Genomic DNA, 12,034 nt, shown 5'->3' on the forward strand with positions numbered 1-12,034 from the left:
ACTGAGCAAACTAGAATACTATTGGGCCCTAAACAGAGAGTACACAGTGGCAGAATACCTCACCACTGTGGCTGACCCAAACTTAAGGAAAGCTTTGACTATCTACAGACTCAGTGAGCATAGCCTTGCTATTGAGAAAGGCCGCCGTAGACAGACCTGGCTCTCAAGAGAAGACAGGCTATTGGAAACGCTGCCCACACGCTGCACTTCCTAACCTCCTGCCAAATGTATGACCATATTAGAGACACATATATCCTTCAGAGAGAGAGAGAGAGAGAGAGCGATAGATAGATAGATAGATAGATAGATAGATAGATAGATAGATAGATAGATAGATAGACAGATAGAGAGAGAGATGGTGGGAGGAGAGGGAGAGTGGAGAGAGAGGGGGAGAGAGAGAGAGAGAGAGAGAGAGAGACAGAGACAGAATCAGCAAAAATGGGAGACTGGGGCGTCGGCAAAATAACTCCTAGCTAGTTCCTCAGTGCATGTTTTAACTCGTCAAGCTGAGGCTACAGTCAGAGTAGAGGGTCACTGGGTAATTTAACATAACGTGGCATAGGAAGAATTACAACAGATTGGATGGTTGCAAATGTTTGGGGCTGGTGATGACAGGCTAGATCTTATTTTCAGAGCCATCTGTTTCATGTAATGTCTCATCTCTGTCAATATTAGTTAGCTTACCACCGAGATGGAGGGAAGAGAGAGAGAGCGATGGAGAAGTTTAGCTACCTACCCACAGTTTTCGGCTGTCTACACTTCTCATCTAGCCACTGATACTAGAAAAATGTTTAGTAACCTGGCTAACACATTGGGCTACTCTATCCATTCACTTTCCGTGGAATGTTCTTTCACTGCAATGGTTACTGTAGGTCTGATACTATTCAACCCCCCCCAAAAAACATGGATGGATGTTGTTCATAAGTAATGTTAATCAATAACTTTTGTCAGCCTTCAATTCTCATGTTGAAGTCACTTTTATGCTCATACTCACTTGTTGAGTTGTGCGAGTGAGTGGTTTCCATGGCTGGCAGTGAACTCTCCATGGCTAGCCACCCCCCAGACCACCATGGTTTGGTGGGTCATTCACCCCGAACTCCCCCATCTCAATCTCTCCCTTCAGACTCTCTCTCCCCTGTGCTTTCAATAGCTCCCTGTGTCACCAGATTGATAAAAAAAAAAATCCCTGAGCAGTTTCCTTCCTCTCCAGAAAGTAAGTTAGGAAGGACACCTGTTACTTTGTAGTGACTGGGTTTATTGATACACCATCCAACGCTTAATTATTAACTTCACTATGCTCAAAAGGATATTCACCTTCTGATTTTTTTGTATTTTTACACATCTACCAATCAATGCCCTTCTTTGAGAGGCATTGGAAAACGTCCCTGGTCTTTATGGTTGAATCTGTGCTTGAAATTCACTACTCAACAGATAATTGTATGTGTGGGATACAGAGATGGGGTAGTAATTCAAAAATCATGTTAACCAGCATTGTTTAACACAGAATGAGTAAATGCAGCTTATTATGGTATTTCATTCAGCACATTTTTGCTTTTAATTTTCTGTTCAATTCTGAAATGGTCTACAAACAAAATTTCACTTTGACATGATGGGGTATATAGTGTGTGTAGAGCAGTGCACTCAAGATGGTGGCATGAGAGATTGTTAAATTTCTAGCTGAGGAACAATTTAAGGTTTTTCTCACAAAGTTTATAATTTTAGGCTGCAGTTGCAACAACAAAAAATGTATTTAGCCACACAGTGTAGCTATTTGCACGAATGAGGTAGCCATTGAAATATTTTTTTGACGATGTCCAACAAATAAGCTTGCTAGCTATTGAAGTTTCAGCATGTTTAGCTAACATTAGCTAGCTGACATCTTCATGAATAGCAGCATGGAGTCAGGACATAACCAAACTGTTGCTGAGATAATGGATGTTAAGACCACCAAGGAGAAAGGAGGCATTGCTGAAACTCATGTGCACTCATGTGCACTTATGAATCATAACAATATTAATCAATATACAGCTGGTGACAGAAGTCAAAGATCAAACATCACACATAAAACTGATGTCTCTCCTGAGTTCTGCCCCATAGGAAAAGAACAAGTTGCTTTTATCATGCTTGTAGTCAACCTCCTGCGATGTCAATACCTGCTACTCCTCAGACCAAGCCCATACATACACAGCTATACAAACTTGCAAGAAATACAATAGTTCCAGTGTTTTCTAAGGCCTCAGGAGTAAAAGCCACTCCCCCAAGTTGATTTACAGAGGTATGTCTGACTATCCTCTTATCTCTTCTACTCCCTGCAGGGCTCTTTGTTTATCTTTGAAATGCTTTTCCCCCCAGTTATTTATAAGAGGCACAGACTTAAAGACTGTGAAACAATTCTAAATCTTTAGAATTAATATATATATTATATATATATATATATATATATATATATATATATATTGTTAATCTGTAATCTAGGACCCTATACATGTAGAGGAGGAGGGGTCCCATAGCCCCTCCCCTTCTATTAATACTATACCTTATATTAATAATAAATTATTATAATACATCAAACATTTGGTGCAGCCCCTAATGTGACCCCAATTTGACCCCATCACTAAATACAGACACGGGTTAGTTAGGCTTATTGAGGTAGTATGTACATGTAGGTATGGTTAAAGTGACTATGCATATATGATGAACAGAGAGTAGCAGAAGCGTAAAAAGAGGGTTGGTGGGTGGTGGGACACAATGCAGATAGCTCGGTTAGCCAATTTTAAAAATATTTTTTTATTTTTTTTTTATTTCACCTTTATTTAACCAGGTAGGCTAGTTGAGAACAAGTTCTCATTTGCAACTGCGACCTGGCCAAGATAAAGCGTAGCATTTCGACACATACAACAACACAGAGTTGCACATGGAATAAACAAAACATGCAATCAATAATACAGTAGAACAAAAGAAAACAAAAAGTGATAATATAGAATTAATCATTTAATATGGACTTCAGGTGTCCCTGGGTTTGAATGTTCACCAAACACATCTGTCATGATAAGCACAATACAATGTTTATTCAGGGTGAAAGGTTCTGTGGAAATTCTGATGTACATCATTTTATGGGCGTGGGAGGAGTTTGGCTGCTATATGAAAGAGTGCCTCTCCACTCCAGAGACACATATTCCGCTGTTGCGTCTTTGAACTTCACTCAGAGTCTTGACTCTTATTAAACAACTTTATTGCGTATTGAATCAGACCAATCAGTTTTCTTTCATCAAGATCATCTATAGTCATCCTTAACACTGAGGCCTGCATATCATTCTATGTAAGTACACAACGTCTCTAAATAACTCATCTTGCTATATGAGGAAATATTTGAAAGCTATGTTTTTATTTTGACCAACAAATGATCAAGACTTTCAGGGAACATATGCTTCCTATATTCTGAAACAGTTGCTTAATCAGTTATATAGTCTAGTTAAACAAATATGGTATGGGTTTGTTGTCCCCTACGATGAAATTGGGGAGGGGACTACAGATCAGTCTGTCCGTTCGTTCGTAAGTTTGTTTGTAAGTTATATTATAATATATTATTGAATACCTGTGAACAGTGCAGCCTGTCTTAAAGAATATTGTTAAATGTTAATTCAATTAAATCTTTACTCTTTCAGATATTTAAAAGAAGAAACTTTGTTTGGAGAGGTGAGTTACAGCACCAAAAACACCTCATATTCCGAAGTGGTATCTATTACATTACATTCATACTCAACATCATAGGGCAGGTTATCATATTCTGATGTAGCATCTATTACATTCATACTCATCATTATTCATGATAATTTGTAATTATAGCAACATCAGAATTAATTTTAAAATGCATAGATGTGCTCACTTACACAACAATATGTTTCATTACACAAGTCACCAAGTTGATCAGGAAGAAACAGGAGGAGGTAGAGTGGGAGATGCTGGGAGTAGGAGAGGGACTCCATGGTGTTGATCAGGAAGAAACAGCAGGAGGTAGAGTGGGGAGGTGCTGGGAGTAGGAGAGGGACTCCATGGTGTTGATCAGGAAGAAACAGCAGGAGGTAGAGTGGGGAGGTGCTGGGAGTAGGAGAGGGACTCCATGGTGTTGATCAGGAAGAAACAGGAGGAGGTAGAGTGGGAGGTGCTGGGAGTAGGAGAGGGACTCCATGGTGTTGATCAGGAAGAAACAGCAGGAGGTAGAGTGGGGAGGTGCTGGGAGTAGGAGAGGGACTCCATGGTGTTGATCAGGAAGAAACAGCAGGATGTAGAGTGGGAGGTGCTGGGAGTAGGAGAGGGACTCCATGGTGTTGATCAGGAAGAAACAGCAGGAGGTGGAGTGGGGAGGTGCTGGGAGTAGGAGAGGGACTCCATGGTGTTGATCAGGAGAAACAGCAGGATGTAGAGTGGGAGGTGCTGGGAGAAGGAGAGGGACTCCATGGTGTTGATCAGGAAGAAACAGGAGGAGGTAGAGTGGGAGATGCTGGGAGTAGGAGAGGGACTCCATGGTGTTGATCAGGAAGAAACAGCAGGAGGTAGAGTGGGGAGGTGCTGGGAGTAGGAGAGGGACTCCATGGTGTTGATCAGGAAGAAACAGCAGGAGGTAGAGTGGGGAGGTGCTGGGAGTAGGAGAGGGACTCCATGGTGTTGATCAGGAAGAAACAGGAGGAGGTAGAGTGGGAGGTGCTGGGAGTAGGAGAGGGACTCCATGGTGTTGATCAGGAAGAAACAGCAGGAGGTAGAGTGGGGAGGTGCTGGGAGTAGGAGAGAGACTCCATGGTGTTGATCAGGAAGAAACAGCAGGATGTAGAGTGGGAGGTGCTGGGAGTAGGAGAGGGACTCCATGGTGTTGATCAGGAAGAAACAGCAGGAGGTGGAGTGGGGAGGTGCTGGGAGTAGGAGAGGGACTCCATGGTGTTGATCAGGAGAAACAGCAGGATGTAGAGTGGGAGGTGCTGGGAGAAGGAGAGGGACTCCATGGTGTTGATCAGGAAGAAACAGCAGGAGGTAGTGGGGAGGTGCTGGGAGTAGGAGAGGGACTCCATGGTGTTGATCAGGAAGAAACAGCAGGAGGTAGAGTGGGAGGTGCTGGGAGTAGGAGAGGGACTCCATGGTGTTGATCAGGAAGAAACAGCAGGAGGTAGTGGGGAGGTGCTGAGAGTAGGAGAGGGACTCCATGGTGTTGATCAGGAGAAACAGCAGGAGGTAGAGTGGGGAGGTGCTGGGAGAAGGAGAGGGACTCCATGGAGACTCTGAGGTTCCTAGCTGAGGAGGAAGGAATGGGTGTGATAGATTCCGGATGAATACAGATGTAAAAATCAGAGGAGGGTGGAGGACAAGGAGGAGTTAGGAGCAATTTAAGAATGTGTAATTCTCAGTGACCTGAGGATTGTGCAGCAATTTACTCACCCTAGACCAGAGCTACCGTCCTGTATTTTTTTATTCCAATCTCAATCTAGTCCACCTGATTCTAATAATTAACTGTTTGACAAGCTGAATCAGATTAGTTACCACTGGGTTTGTAGTGAACCTACAGGAGGGTAGCTTTCCATGATCAGGGTTGGAGAACCCTGGTGTGAACCTACAGGAGGGTAGCTCTCCAGGAACAAGGTTGATGAGCCCTGCATTAGACTGATACAGTATGTTGCTTGACCTCTAATTCCAACCATGAGTCATTATATCCCTTGGTTATCGTTTGATCCTTATATCTTATACCTTATATCTTTAATTTCCTTTTGGTGCTTTGAAGGTCTGAATCAGATCTCCTTTGAGTTGGAGCTTAGAGTTACAGTATGTACAAATGTGTATTTTTTAGGTTACTTGACGCACGCACGCGCGCGCACACGCACACACCCTCAACATGGCAACCACACTGGATCTAATAGGTGGTCAAGGAGGCAGTCCATTTGAATTCCACGGCATGAACAACGGTGCCACCCTCAAGAAGATCGGAGTGGCGGTGGAAGGCTGGCAGGTGAAAGCTGTGCGGGCGGAGCTTACCGACGGGAAAGTAGCAACTTTTGGAGATGCTAACACTTTCAAAGAGTTTGAGTTCAAACTCGGCGAGCGCATCACCAAGCTGTCACTGTGGGGCAACGGCGCCGGCACACGTCTGGGTGCCATCAAGTTCACGACGAGTGAGAACCGGGAGTTCTTTGAAAAAATGACCAGCTGGGGACTGAAGACTGAGTACACCATAGATGTGGGGTCTGGAATCTGCCTGGGGCTGCAGGGCAGGTATGGCTCAGACATTGACTGCATGGGCTTCCTCTTCATCAACACCATCAAGTCGTCCGTGCTGACCGACATGAAGTATCCCACCCTGTCTCTCTTCAAACCCCAGGTGAGATCTTTTATAGATGTGTGTAGACAGGCTCAGGAAAACTCTACCGATGCTCTAACATTAAGGGGGCTGTCCACTTTAAAACATGTAATCCAATATGGGGGTCGACATTCATCAGGCATCTAATTTCTAGGACAGTCAGACACACATACAGACACATTAGTTATTATTGTTGGCTTTCTAAAAAACAATTGATCAGTTCCTCACTGATGACTATCTCTTAAATTGTCTTTGTCTTGTCTGAACAATTTGTATATTTGTGTGTGTGTCTGTGTGTGTGTGTTTATTTTAGGTGAGCCCAGAATATGTGAAATCTCTGTCTCACCACAATGACACCTCATTGGTTCAAGAAGAGTCAATTTCATACAGCAAGACACTGACCAAGACTTCCTCCTGGTCTGTCAGCAACAAGATAGAGTCCACCTTGAATGTGTCCGTCAAAGCAGGGATCCCTGATCTGGTCGAGGTGACATCAGGGTTCAGCTTGACCGTGGGAGTGGAGCATTCCACCAGCCTGCAGAAGACAGAGACCATAACAGAATCGGATACCATCAACCTGAAGATCCCGCCAGGGAAGACCATGGATGTTGAGATCACAGTGGGGAGAGCAAATATCGACCTCGACTACGAGGCCAAAGTGAAAGTCACCTGCATGAATGGCAGTCAGCTGGTCTTCCCATCCAATGGCGTCTACACTGGTGTGACTTACACTTCAGCGAGGGTATCCACAAAGGAGAGATAATAAGTACAGTGATAGAATTAACTAATTATTTGTGTGCCTTTTCTGTTATTATGATAAACTTTGAGTGATTCTAATTCAACCCAGTTGACTCAGCTCTTTCTGTTATTATGATAAACTTTGAGTGATTCTAATTCAACCCAGTTGACTCAGCTCTTTCTGTTATTATGATAAACTTTGAGTGATTCTAATTCAACCCAGTTGACTCAGCTCTTTCTGTTATTATGATAAACTTTGAGTGATTCTAATTCAACCCAGTTGACTCAGCTCTTTCTGTTATTATGATAAACTTTGAGTGATTCTAATTCAACCCAGTTGACTCAGCTCTTTCTGTTATTATGATACACTTTGAGTGATTCTAATTCAACCCAGTTGACTCAGCTCTTTCTGTTATTATGATAAACTTTGAGTGATTCTAATTCAACCCAGTTGACTCAGCTCTTTCTGTTATTATGATAAACTGTGAGTGATTCTAATTCAACCCAGTTGACTCAGCTCTTTCTGTTATTATGATACACTTTGAGTGATTCTAATTCAACCCAGTTGACTCAGCTCTTTCTTTCTGTCTCAGCAGAGGGTTTAACAACAGGTGGGTCATTCCTACAATACGGTGCCTTTGTGTTCCATGACATGTTACCACATACACTACCGGTCAAAAGTTTTAGAACACCTACTCATTCAAGGGTTTTTCTTTATTTTGACTATTTTCTACATTGCAGAATAATAGTGAAGACATCAAAACTATGAACTAACACATATGGAATCATGTAGTAACCCAAAAAGGTGCTAAACAAATCAAAATAGATTTTAGATTCTTCAAATAGCCACCCTTTGCCTTGATGACAGCTTTGCACACTCTTGGCAATCTCTCAACCAGCTCCATGAGGTAGTCACCTGGAATGCATTTCAATTAACAGGTGTGCCTTCTTAAAAGTTAATTTGTGGAATTGATTTCCTTCTTAATGTGTTTGAGCCAATCAGTTGTGTTGTGACAAGGTAGAGGTGGTATACAGATGACAGCCCTATTTGGTAAAATACCAAGTCCATTTTATGGAAAGAACAGCTAAAATAAGAAAAGAGAAACCAAAGTCCATCATTACTTTAAGACATGAAGGTCAGTCAATCTGGAAAATTTCAAGAACTTTGAAAGTTTCTTCAAGTGCAGTTGCATAAACCATCAAGCGCTATGATGATACTGGCTCTCATGAGGACCGCCACAGGAATGGAAGACCCAGAGTTACGTTTGCTGCATGTCTAAGTTTATTAGAGTTACCAGCCTCAGAAACTGCAGCTCAAATAAATGCTTCACATAGTTCAAGTAAAAGACATATCTTAACATCAACTTTTCATAGGAGACTGTGTGAATCAGGCCTTCAGGGTCGAAATAAACCCCTACTAAAAGACACCAATAAGAAGAGAGAGACTTGCTTGGGCCAAGAAATCTGAGCAATGGACATTAGACTGGTGGAAATGTGTCATTTGGGCTGGAGTCCAAATTTGAGTTTTTGGATCCAAACCGCTGCGTCCAACCGCCGCTTTGTGGACAAACGGATGAGCATGTGTATTTCCCACCGTGAAGCATGGAGGAGGAGGCGTTTTGGTATGGGGGTGCTTTGCTAGTGACACTGTCTGTGATTTATTTAGAATTCATGGCACAATTAACCAGCATGGCTACCACAACATTCTGCAGCGATACACCATCCCTTCTGGTTTGAGCTTAGTGGGACTATCATTTGTTTTTCAACAAGACAATGACCCAACACACCTCCAGGCTGTGTAAGGGCTATTTCACCAAGAAGAAGAGTCCACCTTAACCATATGATTCCATATGTGTTACTTCATAGTGTTGGTGTCTTCACCATTATTCTACAATGTAGAAAATAGTCAAAATAAAGAAAAACCCTTGAATGAGTACTTACTGAACCACATTCTTTGTGAAATGTTTTAATATATGATTAGACCCAAATTTACCATAAAAACTTTACCATATCAAACTTCCATTTGATATAATATTAATGCAATTCACAAATATTCACAAATATTTTTCACAAATATTTTAATTATCATTACGTTGAGTTCTCTTTCTAATCAAATTGTTTATCATGACTAATTTATTATTTAATATCAGAATCTTCCAATGTGTTTGTCAGCACACACACACACACACACACACACACACACACACACACACACACACACACACACACACACACACACACACACACACACACACACTCATGCACATCACAACTGCTGCTAACAGAATATTATGATTGCTAAATACTGCACAATTTAAACACTTGCCCCAATCCCCCCTTCCCCCAAATAAGTTTATATATTGGACTGTAAATTGTGCAGCATCTCAGCTGCATATCAGTTTCAATTTAAGAGCATATTCTAGTAACTATCTGGCGGCAGGTAGCCTTGTGGTTAAAGCGTTGGGCCAGTAACCGAAGGTTGCTAGATTGAATCCCCAAGCTGACAAGGTAAAAATCTGTCGATCTGCCCGTCAGTTCCTAGGCTGTCATTGTAAATAAGAATTTGTTCTCAGCTGACAACTTGCCTAGTTAAACAAAGGTTAAAACCATTGAAAAGAGAGAAAATGTTTGACCTCTGTCATTGCCAACAAAGAGTATATTACAAAGTATTCAGATAAAACTTTTGTTATTGACCAAATACTTATTTTCCACCAAAATGTTCAAATAAATGTATTAAAAATCCTACAATGTGATTTTCTGCATTTTTTTCCTCATTTTGTCTGTCATAGTGTACCTATGATGAATATTACAGGCCTCTCTCATCTTTTTAAGTGGGAGAACTTGCACAATTGGTGGCTGACTAAATACTTGTTTGCCCCACTGTAGATCAACATGTAAAGTGTTGGTCCCATGTTTCATGACCTGAAATAGAAGATCCCATAAATATTCCACACACACAAAAAATGTAATTCTCTCAAACTATTTTCACAAAATGTGTTTACATCGCTGTACGTGAGCATTTTTCCTTTGCCAATGTAATCCATCCACCTGACAAGTGTGGCATATCTGTGGTGGTAGTTTCTGTATTATCAAATGATGAGAGACAAACTTAGTCAAAGTTGTAGTTCATCAAAAATCTTTATTCACTTATTACTAAAGGAGCAAGCTCACGACATGCACACAGAGTGAATAGAGTGAAAGCTCTGCAACAACGAGGCTTGTCAACACAACACTCTTGACTGTTGGGTTGAGAGCCCGACAGAAAGAGTACCAACATCTTTTATATGGTAAAGATACACCCCCCCCCCCCCCCCCCTTAGTCTACATGACAAACAACAGATGTGTGGAATGGGTCACAAGGTGAGACTTGATAAATGAGATAGGAGTATCCTCCAGCCAGATAGCATTTGTTATGGAGACTGTTCTTATTGTACAGAGTTTGGCCCCTAAGACAAGGCTCTGATCTCATCCCTGGTACCTCACAGTACAGAACCACCAACTCATTCTATGGCATAAATCAGCGGTCAGCTCCACATACCCCTATCTCAAGTAAAAACCCATGTCTTGAGCACACGCCTAGACAAGCTCATTGAGGAGAGTGAGCCTCTGGGTCATACACTATCCCAGGATAGGTGCAACATCAGAGATAATGTACAATGGTTCCAGACACTAACCCCACACATCCCGTATCAGACCGTATCTCCCCCAAGGCTGAAGGAGAGAGTAACTGGAGCACAGACATTGTGGAGACAAGTAATTGGTTCCCCAATAATCACGCCATCATATGAAGACAATGTTCCCTCCTGTCCTCTTCTCTTTCTGGTATTCTGCATAGCAACAGGGACATGTGCTAGACAAGCCTGACTTCTCGCCTCTCTGGGCCCCAGGTGACTGAGGCCCAAAGGAGGGAGGAAGTGCAACTGCCAACACCAGAGTCCAAAGAGATACATTCTAATAACAAGAGTTCAATCATTTAAGCATAATATGTAGATAAGACATCTTAATTATCTATGTTACCGAGCTAATTCTGATTCTTCAGCCACATATCAAGAATCTGATTAAACAACATTACACGGTGAACCTTGTGCTGGGGACAATAAAATGTCACTCTAAAATGTGCAGTTTTGTCACAGAACACAATGCCACAGATGTCTCAAGTTGAGGGAGAGTGCAATTGGCATGCTTAATGCCGGAAATGTCCACGAGAGCTGTAGCCAGGGAATGTAATGTTCATGTTTCTACCATAAGCCGCGTCCAATGTCAATTTAGAGAATTTTTCACAATGTCCAACCAGCCTCACAACTGCAGACCACGTGTGGGAAATTCAATTGATTTGACATGATGTGGAAAGGCACACACCTGTCTATATAAGGTCCCACAGTTGACAGTGCATATGTCACACCCTGACCTTAGAGATCCTTTTTATGTCTCTAGTTTGGATTGGTCAGGGCGTGATTTGGGGTGGGTATTCTATGTTCTGTATGTCTATGTTTTGGCCGGGTAGGGTTCTCAATCAGGGACACCTGTCTATCGTTGTCTCTGATTGAGAACCATATTTAGGCTGCCTTTACCCACCTGTGTTTGTGGGAAGTTGACTTTGTTTAGGGCACATAGCCTTTAGCTTTACTGTTTGTTTTTGTAGTGTTTATTGTTTTGTTCGGCGTCATTTTTATTAATAATAGACAATGTACGCTCACCACGCTGCACCTTGGTCCTCTTCTTTTAATGGCCGTGACAGCATGTCAGAGCAAAAACAAGCCATGAGTTTAAAAAAAAAATCTGACACAGCGGTTGCATTATGGAGAAGTCTCTTTAATTCTGTGAATAACACTTGTATCTTTTATCAATGTTTATTATGAGTATTTCTGGGATTTCTGTTGCTATCTGCAAGATCATCGGATGTTTTGGAATCAAAACATTACTGCACGTAACGCGCCAATATAAACTGAGATTTTT

General features: G+C 41.9%; 1 protein-coding gene across 1 annotated transcript; it reads left to right on the forward strand.

The window, feature by feature from the left end:
* The first annotated feature begins 3,121 nt into the window (after nucleotides 1-3,121).
* Nucleotides 3,122-7,638, forward strand: LOC110492682 (aerolysin-like protein). Its single transcript, XM_090203923.1, has 4 exons — nucleotides 3,122-3,319; nucleotides 3,666-3,696; nucleotides 5,834-6,361; nucleotides 6,654-7,638. The coding sequence occupies exons 3-4, from the start codon at nucleotides 5,879-5,881 to the stop codon at nucleotides 7,101-7,103; spliced, it is 933 nt and encodes a 310-aa protein (XP_090060049.1). The 5' UTR covers nucleotides 3,122-3,319; nucleotides 3,666-3,696; nucleotides 5,834-5,878; the 3' UTR covers nucleotides 7,104-7,638.
* The last annotated feature ends 4,396 nt before the right edge of the window (nucleotides 7,639-12,034 follow it).

Source organism: Oncorhynchus mykiss, chromosome 16 (assembly GCF_057628025.1).
Source record: "Oncorhynchus mykiss isolate SJ-2025 chromosome 16, ASM5762802v1, whole genome shotgun sequence".
NCBI classification, from domain to species: Eukaryota; Metazoa; Chordata; class Actinopteri; order Salmoniformes; family Salmonidae; genus Oncorhynchus; species Oncorhynchus mykiss.